The sequence below is a fragment of the Amphiprion ocellaris genome, chromosome 1, assembly GCF_022539595.1.
Source record: "Amphiprion ocellaris isolate individual 3 ecotype Okinawa chromosome 1, ASM2253959v1, whole genome shotgun sequence".
Classification (NCBI taxonomy): Eukaryota; Metazoa; Chordata; class Actinopteri; family Pomacentridae; genus Amphiprion; species Amphiprion ocellaris.
In genome coordinates, this window is record NC_072766.1 from 7117959 (window position 1) to 7141117 (window position 23159).

General features: G+C 38.2%; 1 protein-coding gene across 1 annotated transcript; it reads left to right on the plus strand.

Moving 5' to 3' along the window:
- The first annotated feature begins 808 nt into the window (after positions 1–808).
- On the plus strand, positions 809–22253 carry LOC111585021 (transmembrane protein 255B). Its single transcript, XM_023294754.3, has 9 exons — positions 809–1226; positions 1876–2018; positions 2198–2260; positions 10282–10371; positions 12833–12913; positions 13302–13387; positions 15846–16005; positions 17290–17436; positions 20371–22253. Exons 1-9 carry the CDS (start codon positions 1163–1165, stop codon positions 20605–20607), a joined length of 1071 nt encoding a protein of 356 aa, XP_023150522.1. The 5' UTR covers positions 809–1162; the 3' UTR covers positions 20608–22253.
- The last annotated feature ends 906 nt before the right edge of the window (positions 22254–23159 follow it).

Genomic DNA, 23159 nt, shown 5'->3' on the forward strand with positions numbered 1-23159 from the left:
TTCACAACAAAGAGGTGTTGCGCGCTTTTCCTGAGAAATTATCTACATTGATAACTAATAGTCCACTAATTTATTATTTAAAGTTTCAGTCTACATATATACTAAAGAAATTATACTTTTATTCACCAAGATCCCTAAAATGTCTCATTAAATCCACATACTACTGGCTGGAGTACATCATTTTATTGTGGAATTTCAGTAAATCTGCTTTTTTTTCTGCATAATGTGGAACTATGCAACAAACTACTTCCAAAACATCTAAAGTGATTTCAGTTTGTAGCCTGTGGGGCTTGTTTTTAAAGTGTTAGCCAGTGGAGGGCGCTGTAGTCACATATTCCTCATCAACTCTGCAGCATCATGACCAGTCAGGGATCCAGCAGCCTCCACATTATATTAATACTGAACAAAAACACATCATACCCACCGTTTTGTCATATGCTGTGTAGAATTTAACCACATTCTGTCAGTTATGTAAGATACATTATTTAATAATTTATCACTGAGGTGGATGCAGGAAGCTGATTGGTCTCTTTCTCTCTCTCTCTCTCTCTCTCTCTCTCTCTCTCTCTCTACAGCTCTGTCTTCTCTCTCTCTGTCTGTCTCTCTCTCTCTCTCTCTCGCTCTCGCTCTCTCTCTCTCTCTCTCTCTCTCTCTCTCTCTCTCTCTCTCTCTCTCTCTCTCTCTCTCTCTCTCTCTCTCTACAGCTCTGTCTTCTCTCTCTCTGTCTGTCTCTCTCTCTCTCTCTCTCTCTCTCTCTCTCTCTCGCTCTCTCTCTCTCTCTCTCTACAGCTCTGTCTTCTCTCTCTCTCTCTCTCTCTCGCTCTCTCTCTCTCTCTCTCTCGCTCTCTCTCTCGCTCTCTCTCTCTACAGCTCTGTCTTCTCTCTCTCTGTCTCTCTGTCTCTCTCTGTCTCTCTCTGTCTCTCTCTGTCTCTCTCTGTCAGGTTTCCAGTAAAGTTAAACCCACCTGAGCTCAGAGAGAGTCAGCTGTGAGGAAAAATTCATCTCCGTCATGAGCCAAATGTGTGGATTATAAAAAAGAAGCTCTTCTTGTGACTCCGTGGACGATGAGGACTCAGTTTTAACTCAACTCAGAAAACTACCAGTTCATCTGCCTGATCTGTGCTTTTATTTCAGAGCGTATTTTGTCCTGACTGAGTCAACATGCAGCAGCCTGAAACCCCGCAGATAGCTCAGCCAACAGCTGCAGAAGCACTGGATCCAGCAGGTATAGCCACATCCACTGTGCATGCTTTCTCTCTAGTGTGCTTTTATTCAGCACTGCTCTTGGCTCTAATTTAGTTTGTTTTTATGTGCAACAATAAATGTGTGAGAAAAAAGTCCCCTACAGCAAGTTCACGCTCACAGACAAGTTTCTTTATTCAGAAAAGTAAACTTAAAAGGCTTATCCTTTTTATATGTTTACTCCACCACCATCCAGTGGAAAATGGTCATTTTTAGTCCTATATATTCATTTAACAGACAGTTAGGATGTTAAAAACTGCTCTTAAGAAAGCTTTACTGAGCATGTGCTTCAAAACTAAAACTCCAGAAGTAAAAACAAAACTTTTCAGTGATAAACGTGCAAATATGATGCATTTTTAAATGACAAATTTGGTAAAATTACCTAAAAATATTCAGTTTAAGTAATGACATATGGACAGACCTGCATAATTAAAGTAATTTACATCTTGCTGATAGTTACTTAATAAGATTTGAATGCAAAACTTTAACTTTTTAACATAAATTATTTTATTTTGTATGTTGTCTTAAGAAAAATTTGGATCAGATGTTTAGATTTCCTGGTCAGAGCTGCATTGACAGGGAAGATGATTTAGTTGTAATGAATGTTAAAAGGTTTCCCGTCTCCTGTTCAGCTCAGTACCTGCGTCGAAGGAAAACTGCTCTGTGGATCAGCGTTTCCCTGCTGAATCTGGGTCTTGTGATTCTGGCTCTGGGTCTGATCGCCGCCACTCGCACCGACAACGTGCCTGTCGCTGGATATTATTCCGGCATCACCGTGAGTCACTATCATCTCCAGAGTGTTTACATTTCTTTGTCTCGACACTGAGAATGAACTCAAACATGAAGCCCTGAAACACTTAGTGACGTGTGTTTTTTTTCCCCATTCTTTCCTCAGCTGAACTTTATTGTCTCTGTTCATGCCTTCCACTCTGATCTCTCTCTTTGCCCTTCCAGCTCAGTTTTGGAGCGTTTCTGGGCATCGTTGGCATCCACCTGGTGGAAAACCGCAGACCCATGGTGAGTCTGTGCCTCTGACACTTGTAGTATAGGTGGCCATGTTGATTTTTTTTTTTGGTCTGAAAACAGCAAAAATATCAACTCTGATACCTGTCAACTATGTTACAAAAAGTCCCACAATTATATATTGACCCGAGTATTGAGCTAAACAATGGTGCTAATTCTGTGACTGGGTGCCTTTAACCTGCTGCAGAAGAGCAGAGCACAACAAAAACAATGTGAAAAATGTGCTCCTAATATGGCATTTGGAAAATAGGAGGATTTGTTGGATGTATTCATTTCAGTGTGTCAGTTAGCACATCCAATGTTTTGTTTAGGCTCCATTTTCCATTACGTCAGTGGAGCTGAAACTTCACTGGACGTTAAAGCCACATGCATCGCACACGTCATAGTTCGTCTGTTTCTTCTGCACACCAAATTTCCTATCTCAAAAAATGTTTTTTGGCCTTATTTAACTTTTCAAATCTTAAACATATGCCCATTATTTTGATAAATACATGTCTTTTATGTAACAACTGTTTTGTGCTTCTAGTCAGATTCCACATACTGCAAGTTGATGGCCATTATGTGCTGTGAAATGCAAAGCTATATGACGAAAGCAACTAGTAAAAGGCTTATGAATGACTTAAGCTACTGGAGGGACATTATTTTTTTTGTCCCCTGATCAACAAAACCATGTTTGTTGTGATTAAAACAGTTGTGCAGTGTCGTAATCACACTCCAGCCCTGTTTGTTCTCTGCCAAGGTGATTTCTGTCAGCTTCCTGAGATTTATCTCCTAAAAAGGAGACATGTTCCTGGAAAACAGGACATATATACACCATCAATTTTAGGATCGTGTTACATATTTTGCAAATTCACTAAACAGTTTTGCGGGAAATTGCTCCATTATGAGCAAGAAGCAAATCCGATTATGTCGATGGCTGCGTAATGTGTTCTTGGACATTGTGCCCAGTCCAGTGTATGTGACTGAATTTGTGGTCGGGAGGGGACGAGGATGCATTTGTCTCTGGACTTCAGTGACAAGAGGGGAGATTGCATTAGTATTGGTCAGTTGCTGGCAGGGATTCTTTATTTCAGGCAGTGACATGAAGAAAATAGCACACCTTTTGCTAGAGATACCTTCTAGTGTCACTCCTTCATTCCATTTCCATTTGCTATTTGTTGTTCTGTCAGACCCCCCTCTTACCTTTTGTTGTCGCACCTTTGCTATTTGCAACTGTTCGTCAGACCTTAAATCTCTTACCTTTTGTTGTCTCCTAGACCTCTTGATTCAACCACCTTTTGTTCTTTGTTGTATTACCCACTGTTACTGATTAGCAACCATACACAAATTAATCTCTATTCACCCTTGTATTTACATACAGCCTCCTCCCTACCCTCTGACCATCCCTATAAATTGAGTTCTCTGCAAATGTTCTGGGTCGGCTTGCCTTCACAGACCAATGCTCTGTGTTGGTAAGCCCACCGTATGCCGGAATACCAATAAACACCCCACTACAGTAGACTTCGAAGGACTAAGAGTTAAATTTCTTCAACAAATATCATCAAAGTTCCTCTCTGTGGGTTCAAACAATCATCACATTAATGACTCCAGAAAAGACACTAACAGGAAGACCAAAGATGTGTCTGTAAAGAGTATATCTCGGAGAGTTGACTTGTAAAAATCCCTGCAAATTTAGGGTAAATAAGGCCCATTTTGAGAACTCCACGCTGTTAATTGACCTCCAGTCAGTCTGAAGCCGATCTCAACCAGATTGTGATAGTCAGTAGTCAACCTGTGCGACTAACGGGCAACCAGAAGCTGTGCTGTGTCATTTAAGTCGTATAGTAAGTATCACGTTCGCAGTACATGAAACCCTGCATGTGTCTGAAGACTACACCAGTGACACAGAAACCTCAGCAGAATGAGAGTCCTTTTTCTCACCTCTGAAATAGTTCTAATCATTGAAACACATCGAATTTTGCTTAGTGGCAGAACGAACCCAGTGCACTGATGGTACAGTTACTCTTCTCAGTCTTTTCCTATTTAGTGTACTTTTTGTCATTTTACTGGACAGTCTAAGTGGATATACTTAGAGGAAATGAGGAGGTGAAAGACGGCTATATTTCAAAACAAAAGCTCAGTAGCCCTCTTCATATTATCTAACTATAAATGAAGAGATCTGTCTGCGTTTTCTCGACAACCATTCCTTCAATCGACTTTAAAATTGGCAGGTATGTCATAGATGACCCGGGAAGGTGAGGTGTTGAGTTTGAAGTTATCTTGATAAGCAATGGCCACTTTTGAGGTCTTTCTGGGGTCTTTTTTGAGGTCCTCATTAGGCTCTTGGTTACATATGGACAAAAAGAACAACAGCAAACATGATTCTGCTTGTATCACTAAACTAATTCACCTCTCATTATGTCCAAAAAAGCTAAAACTGCATCAGAATTAAAGTAAATTAAGAGTAAGAGGTTTGTTTTGGCGCTCTAAATACAAAAACTGTCTTTTCATGATAGAGTTGTGTGTTTCTTGTGCCTGTTGATGTGACTGTGGTACATCAGTTTCTGTGTGTGTGCGTGCATGCGTGCGTGTTGTGAATTTTTCATGTGGCGTCCAGGGTGTCGTGTGCCTGCTCGGATCACAATGGCTTACTTTAAGCGTACCGTATCTAATCCAGTCTACAAAGATAGTCTTCCCTTTGCTGTTCACACGAGGAGTAAAGCAGCATCTGTGTGCGCGTAAAGCTGACAAAGTCTAATATAAAGCATCATTTAACAATTATTAAGTCAGGTTTGTAGTTTTCCATACTCCTTCTTGTATCTTTTCTCATGTTGTGTTTGTGGCTCTGAATGTGTGAAAGACATGAACAACTACCTGCTGTCTCTGGCATCACTCCCACTTCTGTGTTTTAAACTTTAATGGTGCGATCGCTGCCACACCAGCGCTGGTCTACGGTGTCTTTCACCAGTCACGATGTCTCTAACGGGTGTCTTCTTCCCCTCCTGCATCTGAGTCTCGTACGGTAACACGAGAGCCGACTGGCAGAGCGAGGCCGCTCATTAAAGAACAACTAACCGTAGCACAATACCGCGGACACCTGAGAGCTCTGGAGCTTGTCTCACTTCCTGGATTGTCGGACCTTTTGGTCTTTACACTTCATAAAGCAGCCAGATAGAGAGTTTGATGTGGTTTGAGGTGTAAACGGTCAAAGAAGTGACAAGTTCATCTTCTGCTACCAAACAAGGAAGTTTTGGTTCGAGTGTAATTCGGTCAATATATAATTGAGGAACTTGTGAAGTCCATGGGATATATCTTGCCTACATTTATATTAAAAGTAAAAAAAAACATGTTTTTTATGTTCATTATGATCATGTCTTTACAAATTCCATAATTATTTATTATGGAAACAATCACTTCTTAATTTAAAAAAAATGACTGGATATCACTAAAATGTCAACTAAATAACCGTCCGAATTTAATAACCACCTTCTAATTAGCTAAACAATAATAAAATGAGCTTATTCAAAAATTGTTTTGTATTCTTTTTATTAAGTTGAGATAATCATGGTGGATATTTCTTTTTTGGCAATATATCAAATTTTATGTGGAAAATAACAAATTGTATCTGTGTCCAAGAAATCACTTTCAACTAAGTTCCCCATTACAAAAACACCTCTGGAGGAAGTGTGTTAATTCCAGATCACATGACCTGCTCCACATGATGTCATTTCCTCCTGAAGAAAAGACTGGCCAGACTCCAAGGCTTTCTGAGTTATTTAATATAAAGTAGTGTTTGAGTAAAGTGTGGATTTATCACGTCAACAGACTTACTACATTATCTTTAGAAATAACTTTCAATTCCAGTTTTACTCAATTGTATATATAATATTTAGAAGAATCTTTCTGTAAAAAAAAAAGCCATGTGGTGTTTGGTTATAGGCGGCCAAGTTGATTTTAGTCCTGAAAACAGCAAAAATGTCAACTATGATACCTGTCAACTATGTTACAAAAAGTCTCACAATTATATATTGACCCAACTGACTTTTTATAGAGGTTACAAACCAATGTACTAAGACAATAGGAGGATAAGTAGGAAACTGATCAATTGGATTGAGATCTGCTAAATTATCTGGATCAGTGCCTTTAGGTCTTGGTCGTGGTTCTCGAGCTGTTCCTGAGCAGTTTATGCAGTGTGGTAGACAAGACCGTGTGCTTCGTGTACAACAATTGGGTGCTATATGTCAGAGTAACGTCCAGATGAATGACAGAACCCAAAGTTTTGGCATTGTGGTTTTAATGTTGTGGCTGAAGAACAAAACACAAGAGCAAATCTGACTGTCTGCGATACTGAAACAGGCTACTTTTCATTTGTTTCCTTACTCATGTTATTCATATTCTTGTTAGGTAACAATAATGATGAATAAAATCCAAATCAAATGCTTTATAAATGTTGCATCTGTTGTTTCTGACCATAAAAAGTGAAAAAAGTGAGCTCCTCTGAAAGCCAGACTGTAATTTAAACACTGCCCTGGAGGATTTTTTGTTTTTTCTTACCCTATAAAAGGGACAGAAGCAGGATGGTAGTCTGAAAGTTTTGTTGTGCAGTTAAATGTGAAGTGAAAATGAGTCATGATGAGATAAATACAAATATTGTACTTGTTACTGGGCTGAAAACAGGCAAAATCAACACCTTACAGTGTGTATCTTGAGCTTTCTATAATAATGGTCACTTTTGCAAACTAAAAAAAACTCAAACATAGTAGAAAACCTGCTGGTATAGAACAGTATTTGTTCACATTTTATTTGACAGGAAGACTTTTTCTGAAAACACAGTCTAGTTCTCAGTGTTTAAAGAGGAATATTTCAGAGACCAGTCCTCTCTGTGGTCATTGATATTAAATAAATGACTCCTACATCACCACGTTTCATTTCATCCTTTTTGGAGCATGAAATTCTCTCTGTAAAAGAAAGAACAACTCCACCTGCTGCCCTGATAACAGGTTCCAGTGCGCTGATACCATGTAGGATTTCTTTGTGACTAAATGTTTCATGTAGCTCATGTTCCTGGTTCCAGCAGCTCCTCTGTATTTAGTGCCTCTATCTCACATCCTGCCATCCTCATGGTCACCTTGCAGCTCTGAGAGCAGAGCGGTGAACCTTTAAAGGGCCGTATTTTACCCAACAGGCCGCGGGATGATCGCTTCTTATTAGCAGTGTGTTCAACTGTGGTCATGATTGGACACTGGACCACTGAGCAGGGAAGGAGACCTTGCAGCGGTCAGCGATTTTAGTTACGTAACATGATAGGTAGCTTTACTGAAGCTATAAAATACCGCTTTGTGTCTTTATCTAATGTCTTTCCTTCTCTTAAACAGTTTCTTTGTCTTTTATTGATGTTTGTCTCCGTGTTTTAACCGTGGACGAAGCCTTCAGGTTGTTAATGTAACCTGTCTGTTATAACAGTGTTTGAAAATATACAACGTGAAAACAATGTCGTGTGGTCAAGGAAATACTCTCGTCCTTAACACTGTAAAGCTACTCAGTTACAAATACAAGTTCTAGATTTAAAATGGTACTTAATTTAAACTATATCAAGTCAGGAAAATCGGCTGTCATATATTATTAATACAAGAAACTTTACACATTCAGTAGTTTTGGAGAAATGTCTAGTGAATCAAAGTCTAATAGTAGAATTCTTTTAGCTCCATTTTGGTCTCCACTAGGAAATATCCGGCTCCTCAGTCTGCAGCAACCACTTTTACTGCTGTAGTGTAATTATATACATTTACTCAAGGAGCCTACTCCTCTTCAAATTACTGACAATTAAGTTGTTTCTTTTCATGCCATACTTCTACTCCATTACATTTTAGACGGAAATATTGTTCTTCTTACTCTAATACATTTTTTCTAACGGTTTTAGTCTGAGTTTTACAAACAAAAAAGTATGTTTGGCTTATGAAATATAGTGTATGCAACTTGAACAGTTAGTGTATTTGCTGATTTTCCTTAACTTTCTTTAACTATTATAACTTATTTGTAAGATTTTGAAGTTCAAACTGTTGTATTGACAAAAAACCCAAATGTATAAAGGCATCACTCTGCAACATTCAAGCAGATTACTTATTAGTCATTAATTCCAATCTGAAACAAAGAGATACATATGTGTAGAAGCAACTGTTTGCAGGCCAGTTTGCTATATCAACTTGCATGTCAGTTTCAGGTTTTAAGAATTAGTAGTGCCATAATGTAATAAATATTTTGAGCAAAAGTCGACTAAAGTTAATGTTCAGAGGTAGCTTTGATCATATGATGACTTGCATTTTATATAAATTTTTATGTAAAATTTGAAAAGCTACTTGAAAAAGTGTTGAAGTAAAATTAAAAAGCGGAAATTAGAATCTCACAAATGTGCTGAACTTTAGTAGTTAAGTAAGTTACTTCCTTTCTATCCTTTCACCAACTTATCTCCTAAGAGTAGAAAACCATCTACAGCGTGTGTGTGGGGCTTTAATCTTTTACAGTATTTGACTTTTCCGTATCAAGGGAGGTTTGAGTGTCGTGGATGTTTTATGTGCCGGCAGCTGGTGCTAAGGTAATGTGAAGTAATGCAGTTGTCAGGCTCTATTGTCTCTGCTGCTGGCCTCATCTCCCACTCGGAGCCCATAAAAGTGGAGTCATTTAAACCGCTAATGAAGTGGAGAGTCTGGACCAGCGGCAGATAAAACCCACCCAGAAAAAAAGCTTATTTTCTCCAGCCTGGCTCTTATTTCACTTTGAGAAAATTGATTTTAAAATCTCCTAGTTTTAACATCCTGTTCAGATTTACTTGTCAAATATAATTATCTCAAACAAACAAACCCCGAATAGTTTATTACTTCAAGGCATGACATTTGTCTGTTCTCTGGACTGTAAGGCAACTTACACTTTTAACTGATAATTGATTAAAGGGCTGTTTTGAGGTCCATGACATAATTTGGGTCAAGAAAGACTGAAGATCTGAAATTGCATCCTAGATTGAAAAAAGGCAAAGAAACCCTCCAATAAATCAAATAGATTTTTAAAATCCCTGCATGAAAAGCTGCTCTACCTTCTCTCTTTTGTTCTTGCCGCTACCAGAAGAGACAGGGAGAAAAAAAAGTTCATCTGTGCAGGAGGTTTGGTCCAGAAGGAGCGATTGAAGCGACGGTAACCGATGCTCAGTGATAAAGTTTACGATCAGACATCTGTGATCAGCCAGCTGGGTCTGCTGCGATAGCAGAACATGACCGCGTCTTACAGTAGAAACCTGAAAGAAAGAGGAATACCTTCGGTTTGTTTGATAATCTGAGGGTATTGATCAGTAATCAGAGCAGAAATCAGCGTGGGTTTGAGTGTGTGTTGGTGTGCGACAGATACGGGGAATTAGATTGACCTCGCTGGTACAAGAGGTCGTCCTTCTGTCCTGTACGTCGTTCCTCTGCTTGTAAATCAGCCACGAAGCGCCTCTGAGTTGGCAGAGCAAAAAGCTGTACATTTCCTTTATCGTCTTGCAGCCCAGACGCTGCAGACGACCAATCAGGACAAACGCCAGCAGAGAGAAAACGCTTAGATTCACGTGTGTGTGTGTGTGTGTGTGTGTGTGTGTGTGTGCGTGCGTGCGTGCGTGCGTGCGTGCGTGCGTGCGTGCGTGCGTGCGTGTAAAGTGATAAAAAGTTAAGCAAAATCCCTGTAGATTAATTCATAAACAGAACATTAAGCAAAGAAGAGAGACAATGATACTGAGAAGTAATCAAATGATAATTCTAACATTTAGATTTAGATTTTTGTTGCAGATTTCCTGTTTATTTGTAATTTTATTCCTATTTAATATTATGTATCTTACACCTTCTGTGCATTCACAATTAGAAATCTGTCTCAAATCCGTTTCCAATCCAAACACTTTGTGAATAACACAAAACGAATGCTGCACGACTCATTCTGAGGGAATGTTTTTAAAAAAAAAAAAAAACATTTAGCACAATTTACCTTGTTTTTTTTTTCTTTCTCCACCTGTTCAGCTTGTGGCATCAATAGTCTTCATCAGCTTGGGAGTCATCGCGTCTTTCTTCTGTGCCATCGTGGATGGGATCATTGCATCAGAGTTCATTGTAAGTATCACACATCTTTACATAATAATAATAATAATACATTTTATTTATAGGCACCTTTCAGAACACCCAAGGACTCTGTACAAGGTAAACAGAATTAAAACACATTTAAACAGACAATATAAAACTTAAAGATGTAAACAATTTAAAAGAAGGAAATTTAGCAGTTTTAAAACAACAGAAGAAGAAAGAGGAATGGAAGTCAAAGTGAGTATGCTTGTTTGAACAGGTGGGTTTTGAGATGGGATTTGAAAATGTCCAGCATGTCAGTGTTTCAGATGTCAGGTCGGAGGGAGTTCCAGAGGCGGATGGCAGAGCGGCTGAAAGCTATTGAGCCTATGGTGGTCATGTGGGCAGGAGGGATGGTGAGGTTCAGGGAGGAAGATGATCTGAGTGTCCGGCTGGGTGTGTTTATGTGGAGGAGTTCAGTGAGGTACTGGGGGCCGAGGTTATGGAGGGCCTTGAAGGTTCGGAGCATGGTTTTGTGGATGTGTGTGATTGGATGCCAGTGAAGTTGTTGAACAGGGGTGATGTGGTGGAGAGAAGGTGTCCTGGTGATGATCTGGGATGCAGCATTCTGAACTAGTTGGAGTTTATGGAGGGTCTTGAGGTTGAGACCAGTGAGAAAGGAGTTGCAATAGTCCAGGTTGGAGATGACAAGCGAGTGGACCGGGAAGGTGGTGTTGACAGGGGTGAGGGAGGGATGGAGGCGGTTGATGTTACAAAGATGTAAGTATGCAGACTGAATGATGTTATTGATGTGGGTTTGGAATGACAGAATGCCATCAAGGACAACACCCAGACTCTAGACCTGCGGGGAGGGGGAGAAAGACGAGCTGTCGATGGTAATGGCGAAACTGTTAGTTTTTGTGAGAGTGGACATGTCTGCCCTGAAAAGACAGAAACACAAACTAATGCGATCTGTTTTGTCTGAACAAACAGTGACACTCAAACCAGATCAGGTCAGCAGACGGGTTTTCACTCGGACACGTCGGTCAGATCAGGAAATGCGTAGATGCAGGGAGACTAATCTCAGTGTTCGACCTGCAGAGACCCGAAGAAACTTTCAGGATAGTAGTGCTGATTAAATGTGGCCTTTCTCTGAACCACGGAAAACTCTGATGCAAAGAAGTGAATGATAAATCAACAGGGTTTCGAGGAGGAGGGCTCCATAGTGGCTTGGCACTTTCGCCTTGCAACTAGAAGATCCCTGGTTCACGTACCGGCCTACCGGGGATCTTTCTACATGGAGTTTGCATGTTCTTTCTGTGCATGCATGGGTTTTCTCCAGGTTCTCCAGCTTCCTCCCACAGTCCAAAAACATGCTAAGGTTAATTTGTAATTCTAAACTGTTCGTAGGTGTGAATGTGAGTGTGACTGTTTGTCTGTATATGTAGCCCTGTGATGGACTGGTGACTTGTCCAGGGTGTAACCTGCCTTCAGACTAAGTCAGCTGGGATAGACACCACCTCCCCTGCAACCCTAATGAGGATTAACCCTCGTGTCGTCCTGCGGGTCAAAATTGACCCGGTTTAAAATTTGAAAATGTGGAAAAAAAGAAAAAAAAATTCACAGTGAAACTACTGATGTCCACATTTTCAACATTTTTGGGAAATCTGAACATTTTTTGGTGGAAAAAAATGTTTAAAATGTTTCTTAAGAACATTCACATAAAAATCAACCAAAATCCAGCGAATTGTTGAAATTTTCTTCCTGAAGGTTTTGCAAATTGTAAGAAATTTGGGAATTTTTTTGCAGAATTTTTGGGTTTTTTTCAGACAAGGAAACAGTATTTTTTGGTGCTTGTAAATGAGGACAACAGGAGGGTTAATCGGTGTATAGATGATGGATGGATGGATGGATGGTTTCAAGGAGGACAAACTGTGGATTTTATAAATTCACAGATTCATTATATTTATATGTGAATAAACCAAAAAAGGTCAAAGAAAGTCAGCGGTGCTTCTTACGGGATACTGTAGATGTCGACACCTCAGTTTCCCTAATGAATGTTTAAAAGCTGGACTGATATCGACGGCGCTATCAGACCTCTGCAGATATATAAACATTGTGCTCTCGGGACAGTAAAAGTCACATTTATTGCACATTCAAGCTTTGGACGGCGAAAATGGTTTTATTACGTTCATATTGCATAAAGTCCAGTGAGGTTTAATGCAGCAGGTTTTGTAGTCCTGTGCAGATAGACGCTGTAAAGCTTCTCTGCTGCAGTGACGCAGAGGAAGAACAAGAAGAAGGTGGACAGAATAGGACAAGCAGGGATTCATTTTCACACTTAAGTTTCATTATACAATAAAAGCGGCAAAAAAAGAATTGCTGAAACTATGAAATCCTTGAGATTTGGTTCTTAAAAGAACCTGATGCACAGAAAAATGCTGATTTTGTGATTCTAAATGATTGTGTCCCATGTTTTTAACTAATTTTACGGATCTTCTCACTTGTTCAGGACATCAGGCCCCTGCAGGAGGACATGTGTCATTTTTACTCCAGTGGATCGGGCTACCTCTACGACAGCTACTATACTGAGGTGATTCTCATACATGCACCGAAGAAATGTATCACTGAGCAAATATATTTAAATGAATTTTCAAAAAGACTTAGAGTAACACATCTATGTCTCTTGTAAAAGGTGTAAATGATCCATTTAAGGTGAATACTTGATTTCGTGGCCTTTTGGATGCCTGAAAGTGTGATAGTGACATCTAGTGGGCAAATCATGTTAATGCACTGACTGACTGAAAGCAACAACTGCATCTTTTTCTTTCACCAAACCAAACTCCAAGAAAATAGAATTGTCAGTTTCATGTATTTGTTCATCCAAAGTCTTTATTCTCCTCCTGCTTTTCTGATTGTTGTATCAGTCTTCATGCACTACTTTCTACTACTACTTACTTTTCAAACTTCTGACACTGCAGGTGTCATGTCGTTCATTCGACAAGACATGCAAGCTGAAGCTGAGGAGTGACACCTGCTACTGCTGCTATCTGTACAACTGTGGGAGGTGAGATGTTAATAGGAGCTGAGCAACATCAAACTGCATTACTTTATCTCTGAACGCAACTTATACGGGATAATCAAGCATCATGTAGCCGGGTTTGCATGATTTAGGCCACTAACTTTGATTTGCAGGTCCTTTGCATGATGTTTGAGATGATTTTTTTTCACTTTTCAGTCAGAAACAACCATCATTCCTCATTCATTGCAGTACACTAACTTGTTTACCCTTAGAGGCTGTTTTGGCTGTTTTTGCGTAATTAGAATTTTGCCTTTATATACCACATAAAAAGACATTTACCATGCCGATATTTGGTATCTTTTTGTTCAGTACATTGACGCCTACATGGTCAGACTATTATTTTTTCACTTTGACCTACTATATTAACATATTGGGCTGAAAAACACACAAAAGTAAACACAAAACAGGCTCAATAAAGCATTTTGAATGTTGAAAATGTAACATAGGCTGCAGATATGAACATAAAAAAGGTAAAATTGCAATAAAATCAAACTATATACAAATATTTCCTTTAAAAAGCACGTGTTTCTTTTGACCTTTTTTTTGTCTTTTTAGCTGCCACTATTTAAAACAGCTTGTGTACAAAGTAACACAGAGAGCTACATAACTGCTTTGCATTTGTAGAGTTCCAAATAGGGCAGTGTTACAACCCCGGGGGGGAGAAGCAGAAGAACTTAACACTACACTACTACACAACCACTGTGGACAAAAGAAAACGTTAAACAAAAAGACTCGCTACCTGGGAACTAGCACAAAACCAAACTACATGGGAGTCAGCACCCCTAATCCTGGTGAAAACGAGACAAAAAAAAACTACCTGTAATGAAATGAAATGTTGCTGTATCAGTTTTTAACACTAATCCTGGCCCAATTCCTACCACACAGTCTATCTTGTCTCAACCACACAGAAACACAGAATGACACGCTAGAAGTCAGCTGCCCCGTTCAGTTGAACTGACAACTCTTTTAAAAGAGTTGGCAGTTTTCGGTTGGTCAGCCTGGTGAGCGCCGCACCAATCGCAGGACTCCTGGTTGCAGTCACGCCTCTGCCGTCGTGGTCCAACCAGGGAGTGGGGATCACACAGCCCTATTTGCATAGCCACAATATTTGGTTAAAACACACACACAGGGTAGGAGGCGCTGGCCGTAACAGGCAACATGTGATATATAAAAGGTAAAATTTATATTAAATCAAACTATATAGAAGTATTTATAACTATATACAAAGCAGGTATGGCTTTTCTTTGTTTCTTTATTTGTTTCTTTCAGCTATTTTTTACTATAAAACACTATGTTAGGAACTGTATTTTCAGACACTGCTGTTGGAAATAACTCCTCCAGGACACTGACAGGGCTCATGTGATTTTTGCACTTGGTTGCATTAAAGAAGTCTCTTTTCTGCAGCCACCTTTCAAGTCCTGGATGTTAAGAGTTTTCTATAAAGTCTTCCCCTGAATGCATCCATCAGTCATGAGCTGATAAAAGCTGCTTTGAAGGCACGATGAAATAATAACGTGAGTGTGAGTGACGGACCGAGTGAGAGACTCTTTGATTTCTTCCCTTCTTAGAAGATTTAAAATAAAACCACCTGCCGTATGCAGTGGAAGATGGGAGCTGTACAGCAGGAATTTTTAACTGAGTTATTCATCTCCAATCATCAGAGGCCTTCAGCTCAATCTCTGGACTTTTTGATTTAAAATTGTATCTGTGGAAATTTTACTTGATATATCAAATACTTTACAGGATAATGTAAAATTAAAAATTGCCCACTAACCCATTTTTAGTACATTTTCTCACACATTGAAATTTGAAGCCATGTCTGTACTACATTACCCCAGGAACTATTGAAGATAAAAGCCTAATTTTTTCTACTGTTATTGATAATCATGCCATTAATTAAGAATATGCAACATTAGACAAGCAGATCAAATAATACCTGATTATGAGTGAACTGATATCATAAAAAGTGAAATACATTTGGGATATTTTCGCATTTTATGTCACAATAAGAGAAAATGAAACACATAGAATACATTTTGATATTTAATACTTGATCACAAATATGAAAAAATAACTTATTTTGGTTGAACTTTCGTGAATAATTGAGTTAAAGTATTTGTGATAACTTCAAGGGTCAGTTTTGTATATTTTTGTATGACTGTAAAGTATTTGATATATCAGTTGAAAAGTTCACAAACATCTTTATAAATATCCAAACTTTCAGGCAAATCAGAGATAGTCAAGCAGAAACTGTCCTAAACCAACTATTCCAACTGACTGAAAAACTTAAATTAGTGGTAAAATCCCTCCTGTGGCGCAAACTCAATATATCTAATACAACTGTCTATTAACATAGTTTGCGGTTTATAGCAGTAATGATTAAAATCCTGAACCAGACGTCGTCCTCCCAGCTGTGCTGACCTCTGCCCTCCTTCCCCTCCAGCACAGACTACCACTCTCATTACTACGAGTTCACCGGCGTGAGCAGCTGCTGGGACGTCATCCACCTGCACCGGCTGCTGTGGGCCTCGGTGGTGCTCAGCGTGGTCGGCTTGTTCCTGGGCATCATCACCGCCGCCATCCTCGGAGCGTACAAAGATATGGTGAGCAGGAGGGCCAGGATAAAACATAGATCTATCTGGAAATTTGCAGAAAAATTTGCAGAAAATTACAGTTTGTGACTTTGAACAGTTCTTTTGGATCAATATATAATTGAGGGACATTTGAAGTTCATGGGAAATATCTTGCATACATTTTTATTAATAGTAAAAAGCAACTAATATGTTTTATCTTCATCATGATCAGGTCTTTACAAATTACATAATTATTTATTATGGAAACAATCATTTATTAATCAAAAATGACTGGATATCATTAAAATGTCAACTAAATAACTTTTGAATAAGCTCATTGTATTATTGTTTAGCTAATTAAAAGGTGGTTGTTACTAAATTTGGACGGTTGTTTAGTTGACATTTTAGTGATATCCAGTCATATTTTCTAACCCTTGTGTTGTCCTGGGGTTCAAAATTTTAAAGTTTGAAAATGTGGGAAAAAAATATATATTTTCACAGTGAAACTTCAGATGTCCACATTTTCAACATTTTTGGCAAATCTTTGAAAAATTTTTGGTGGAAAAAAGAAATATTAAAAATGTTTCTTAAGAACATTCACAAAAAATCAACCAAAATCCAGCGAATTAGAAGTTTTACTGATATATATGTAATCACTTTAGATATTTTTAGGATTTTTGGGAAGATTTTTACTAATTTTTTGAAAATATTTACAAGAATTTTCTTGCCAAATTTGGGGGATTTTTTAAAAATAAAACTTTTAAGGGAAACTTTTAAGGAATTATTGAAATTTTATTCCTGAAGGTTTTGCAAATTTTCAGAAATTTGGGGAATTTTTTTGCTGAATTTCTGGATTTTTTCAGACAAGCAAACAATATTTTTTGGTGCCCGTAAATGAGAACACATGAGGGTTAATAAGTGATTGTTTCCATAATAAATAGTCATGGAATTTGTAAAGACATGATCATAATAACCATAAAAAACATTATTATTTTTTTTTATTTTACTTTAAATAAAAATGTATGCAAAATAAATCCCATGGACTTCAAAAGTCCCTCAATTGTATATTGACCTTGTTAATGTTTTTTGTATTCTAGCTTTTCTTCTTTCCTCCACTACTTCATGTCAAACATAATGTTGATTTATGCGTGAGTATATTTGGACATGAAAATCTCTCATCTTATTTTATTATTTTACTGCGGCTCCTATGGTACGTTAGGCAGCAATCATACTTCATTACCTTTCATATAATGAGTAGCCTCCTTTATGTGCCTTTATCTAAAACATTTTTATGTTTTTTATGGCTTCCTGCAGGATAAACCCACTCCACCAGTGGCTCCCAGCCCGGCGCCTCCACCTCACACCCTCTACAACCCGACTCAGCACATGCTCAGCTACCCCGGCTTCTGTTCTTCAGGGCAAACTCTACCTGCCTACCCCAACTATCCAATACCAATGCAGGTGGACAAAATTGTGAATAAAAGCACCTTGTACACAACAAAAGGAAAAGCACAGGTGTAAATGGTGAAATTCAAGATGGCTGAATATAAGAAACATGGGTATCTGTGCATCTAACAGCAAAATGCAGAATCTGGTGTTTTTCAACTCAAGGACATAAATTTGTAGAGGACAAAAAGTACATTTTATTGCAAGTACAGGGGTGATCGCCTTTGAGAAATGGTTGTCTTGTACTATTTCTATTTTTGTCTTTGTAACTTTTAGAGAAGTCTGTGTTTATGATGCCTGAACACTGACTATGGCAACTTCCACCCTTGGATTTATCATATAATTAGGGCTGTTGGGGAAAGAAGTATTTAATTTTCCCTGCAATATACAGTATATTGCAATATGAAATAATAATAATGATACTGAAAAAATGCAACAGAAATACACTTAAAGTTAAAAAAAAAAAAAAAAAATTCTAAAAACAAGTAGAACAAAGGTGCCCAGATAGCTCAACTGGTTGAGAGGGGGACAAAGAAACAGGACTCTGTTAGACAGGTTTGATTCCAGCTCATAGCCCTTAGTTTAGCATTCTGTCCGACATATCACTAAAATGTAATAGTTTAGTATGTTGTGAAAAATGTCATAGTTTAGTATATTGTCCAAAATATGACAAAAACATCTTAGTTTAGTAAGTTGTCCAAAATATGACAAAAAACGTCATGGTTTGGTGGTTTGATCATTTTACGAATGTAATACACTTTGATATTTCTATAACATAAGTTAAGACAACAATTTTATGACGTTATGACTTTTTTTGACAGACAACTCCAAACTATATTATGACATTTTATTTATTTATTTATTTATTTATTTTTTTAGAAAATATGACATATCATACATGTTTTTTCACCATTTTTGACCACATACTAAAGTATGACGTTCTTGTGACACTTTTGACGACATACTAAACTATGATGTTTTTTGGCCATTTTTGACCACATACTATGGCGGGTTTTTTGCGTCAAAATTCATGATGATTTTTTTTTCAAAGAAAATCTTTTTTTCATGGCCTCCTTTACATTATTTCATCATATGGCACGTTTTTACAACATGTTGAAAAATCGCATTTTTTTTCGACATAGTATAGTAAGGCGTTTTTTTTTGCGCCAAAGTTCATGATGATTTTTTTTTCAAAGAAAACCTTTCTGGAGTGTTTTTCACGCCCTCCTTTACATTATTTCATCATATGGCACGTTTTTACAACATGTTGAAAAATCGCATTTTTTTTCGACATAGTATAGTAAGGCGTTTTTTTTGGGCCAAAATTCATGATGTTTTTTTTTTTTTCAAAGAAAACCTTACCATAGTGTTTTTCATGCCCTCCTTTACATTATTTCATCATGTGGCATGTTTTTACAACATGTTGAAAAATCGCATTTTTTTTCGACATAGTATACTATGGCGTTTTTTTTGCGCCAAAATTCATGATTACTTTTTTTTCAAGGAAAACCTTTCTGGAGTGTTTTTCACAGCCTCCTTTACATTATTTCATCATATGGCACGTTTTTACAACATGTTGAAAAATCGGATATTTTTTTCGACATAGTATACTAAGGCATTTTTTTTGCGCCAAAATTCATGATGTTTTTTTTTTTTCAAAGAAAACCTTTCTGGAGTGTTTTTCACAGCCTGCTTTGCATTATTTTATCATATGGCACGTTTTTACATGTTGAAAAATTGCCTTTTTTTTCGACATAGTATACTAAGGCATTTTTTTTGCGCCAAAATTCATGATGTTTTTTTTTATTTTTTCAAAGAAAACCTTTCTGGAGTGTTTTTCACAGCCTGCTTTGCATTATTTCATCATATAGCATGTTTTCACAACAGTACGTTGTCCAAAATGTGACCAAAAATGCCATAGTTTAGTATGTCGTCCAAAATGTCACAAAAACATCATAGTTTAGTATGTTGTCCAAAATGTGACCAAAAATGTCATGGTTTAGTTTAGTTTGGCAGAGCACTGCACTCCCTGAGTGCTTTTCTAATTATTTCTATGGCCAAATTGTACAATCGACGTGTGTCTTCTCATTTCTCTCCTGCTCCTTATTGCACAGGTGTGGAGCTTGCAGGTCAACAACTCCAGACCTTTCATATTAAGGACATAAAAAACTCCAAGAATCATATATTAGGTTTAGTCAGACATAATTCTTTTGTAAATTTGTCCTGAAAAATTAAAATAGTGCAAGTTTTTTTTAAATCAAGCAGCAAAAAAGTTGTAGCATGTTGAGTATTGTGTACATCTCAGTGATATATGGTGCAGCCCTGCATAAAGTAGATCAAAAACCCTGATCAACCAATCATCCAATGGCAATTGTTCATGAGTTTTAGGTTGAATTGATCTGTGTACCTCAATTCTTTGTCCACTTTGACTCTGCTGAGGACACAGTAGTATTGAGTTGTTAGTCTGTTTGCACATCTGGCTGTGGCCCCCTTTTGTTCTCAAACTTAAAACTGAGCCACCTTTAACATTATTAAAAAATACCTTTGCGTTTCCTACTATGACAAGTCAAAATATGTGAAATGAAAATAGCCCAGCTTCCATTCCAGTGTACTAGTTTGGCAACCAGATGTTTGTCTTTGCTGTGCTCGTACAGTGTTCCCCTTCAAAACACCAGGCCAGAAACAAAACCGTCCACATTTCTAGGTAACCCAAACTTTTGAATGGTAGTGTGTATTCATATCTTTTTTCTTCAGCTTGCCTCTTGGATCAGACATTACTGATTTCAGATCTTTGCTCATATCTCTGTGGCTGCTAACCAAACTACAAGGAGCAGGAAAATGCAAACCACACTGCACATAAAAATGCCAGAGATCATTTTCAGTATCTTTGGCTGAACTTTCACATACTGCTGCACCCTACCACTCCCCGTCTCTCCTCCTCTCTCACAGCACAACAGCAACTACCAGCCACCCAACACCCCCCAGATGATGCCAGACGGAGGCCCTACGTCCACGTCCGAGGAGAACCAGAACCAGCAGCCCTCTCTGGTGCCCCCCCAGGCTCAGCCTCAGGGAGCCACCCAGGACCACGGAGGCTTCATGCTGACCCCCAACGCTCCGGTCCTCTATGGAGCCTCCTATAGCCCCTTTGAGAAACCTCCACCTTACGCCTGCTGCAACCTCTGACAGACATGCAGGGCGCGTTGGAGATGTCTTCACCTGTCAGACTGAATATAGCACAGGACATTTCATAGGTGTAGAGAGGAACCACTCATGTGGGCTTCACAGCTACTGGTTTAAGATGCTACGTTTCTTGTGTGTCGAACGGCATTGAACTGAAGACAGACAGAGATTTATAGCTGTGTAGTGTGATTATATAGACATGAGTAAGTCATTTCCAGTGTATTTATTAGAGGAAACGTGCTTATTTACTTTCTTGTTTAGAATTGGATAAGATTGTGATCCTGTGAAACTACAGCCAGTAGCTGGTTAGCTTAGCTTAGCACAAAGACAGAAGTAAAGGGAAACAGCTAGCTTCATGGTTTTAAAGGTTTATTCCACCCTTAAATACTACATTATCCAAGTACTTATTGGTTCAAAGGCTTATTTGATTCCAAAATGCTATATAATCCAAGTTTCATTTTAAAGGTTTATTCCACCCGGAGTACTACATTGTCCAAGTACATATCGTTTTTAAAGGTTTATCCCAACTAAAATATTACAATGTCCAAGTACAGACAGTTTTTAAAGGTGTATTTCACTAAGTATACTCCAATGTCCAAGTCCAAACAGTTTTTAAAGATTTATCCCACCTAAAATACTACAGTGTCCACATACAGACAGTTTCTAAAGGTTTATTAGACCTAAAATACTACAATGTCCAAGTACAGACAGTTTTTAAAGGTTTTTTCCACCTAGAATACTACAATGTACAATATATTTGAAAGGTTTATTCCACCCTAAAATACTGTTATCCAAGTATTTATTTTACAGACTTATTTCATCCCAAAATACAACATTATCAAAGTGCTTTTTGTTTTAAAGGGTCATTCCATTCCACTATACTATATTAGCTAAATCCTTATCATTTTAAAGGTTTATTCCACCCAGAATACGACAGTATCCAAGTAAATATAGATTATAAAGGTTTATTCTACCCAGAATACTACTTCCTGTCTTGCAGTTTACATGAGCTTCATGTTGGCAAGTGGATGGGGGTCATTACATGTACATATACCATCTTGCTCCAAAATGTGTTTCTTAATTCAATCTGCCACCTCCTTACTTATCCACTTCACTAGGTGGCGCTGTTACAAAAAAGTTCCTAGAAATGCAGTCCTGAAACTGCAGCCTCTTTTATTTTAGTCACATGCTGCTCACAACTTCATCTGACTAATCACATTAATTATTACATGTTGTATCTCAAAAATCCAAATGTAAAGTGAATAAGCAAGTTTCTCAACATTAGTCTTAACCTTTAAGCCTCAAGCTGACCGTCGGATGTATTTCATATAAATATGTGTCTCGTACACTCGACTGTGATCTGATAGTTGTTTCTGTCCTAACTTGTGTAGACCAGATTGCAGGCCCCACTTGTGAACTGTCTCGCTGTTCTCGCCACTGTACAAGCAATTAAAAGGGCTTTCTTGAAATGTGAACTGGAGAGCAAACGACGCTCATGTTGCTGTTACTAAATCGTGTTTGTGTGAATAATTTAATGTGCACTTTACAGTCAGTATATTGCTTGTATTATTGATGACGCATGTTAACTGCTGTGGGATGGGATTGTGTAGCTGCTGCTGCTATTAAATACATTACATGTTAAACTGGCACCTCGAAGTAATCCGTACAGGTAGAGTAAGGGCTTTACCAACATCTCACATTTAACCCTTTAGAACCCAGCGTAGCGCCGGCGCTACGTTTTGCATATTGATTTTTGATTGGCTGTAGATTTTAAACCAGATAAGATAGATCATTAATTCTTTTTGCATATAAAATCTGGGGAGTTACACTAACATTTCACACATTCACCAGGTCTCAGGGTGCTTTTTTGTTGCAGTGATGGGTTTGTAAAGATACACAATAAAGCGCACACAACAAAACTCTTTATAAATCAGACCACCGGAATTTGGAGGACTTTTTATGTCGAAATAAGCGTGATCACGTTGTGGCCATGACCTGTCACATGATTATTATGTGTCCATACCCGAGAGGCTCCCGTCCCCATCAACAGGAAGTGACGTTATTGCCGGGAGTTGCAGTTTTTCAGCCGACAACTACAACTGTAGTTTTCGGCTGTAGCCTGCACAGATCCGAGCTCTCACTCGTTTCAGTCCCCCCCCCCCCCCCCCTTTTTTTTTTTTTTTTTTTTTTACAAAAACATTCAGACACACAGCCCACACACACACCAGACATCCACCACGGTCCGTGTACGGATCTGGTAATTGGATTTTCCGTTCTGAAACGGGTACTGAAAAACAAAAAATGAGTGGTTATTTGATTTTCGTTTTAAAATACAAAAATTTAAATTGAAATACAAGGCGTTTTTCCTTTTTATGATCAAAAAGGGATATACGATTTTTTTTTTTTAAATGCTTTGATTTTCGTTTTATGTTTAGAATGACAAGAAAGTAAAATCAGTAAGAGACAGAAATGAAAAAAGGTCCGCTTTTTCATTTTCTGAGACCGGAAGTGGTCATCAGCAAGTGTGGAGCCAAACAGAGTACGGTGCATAGACT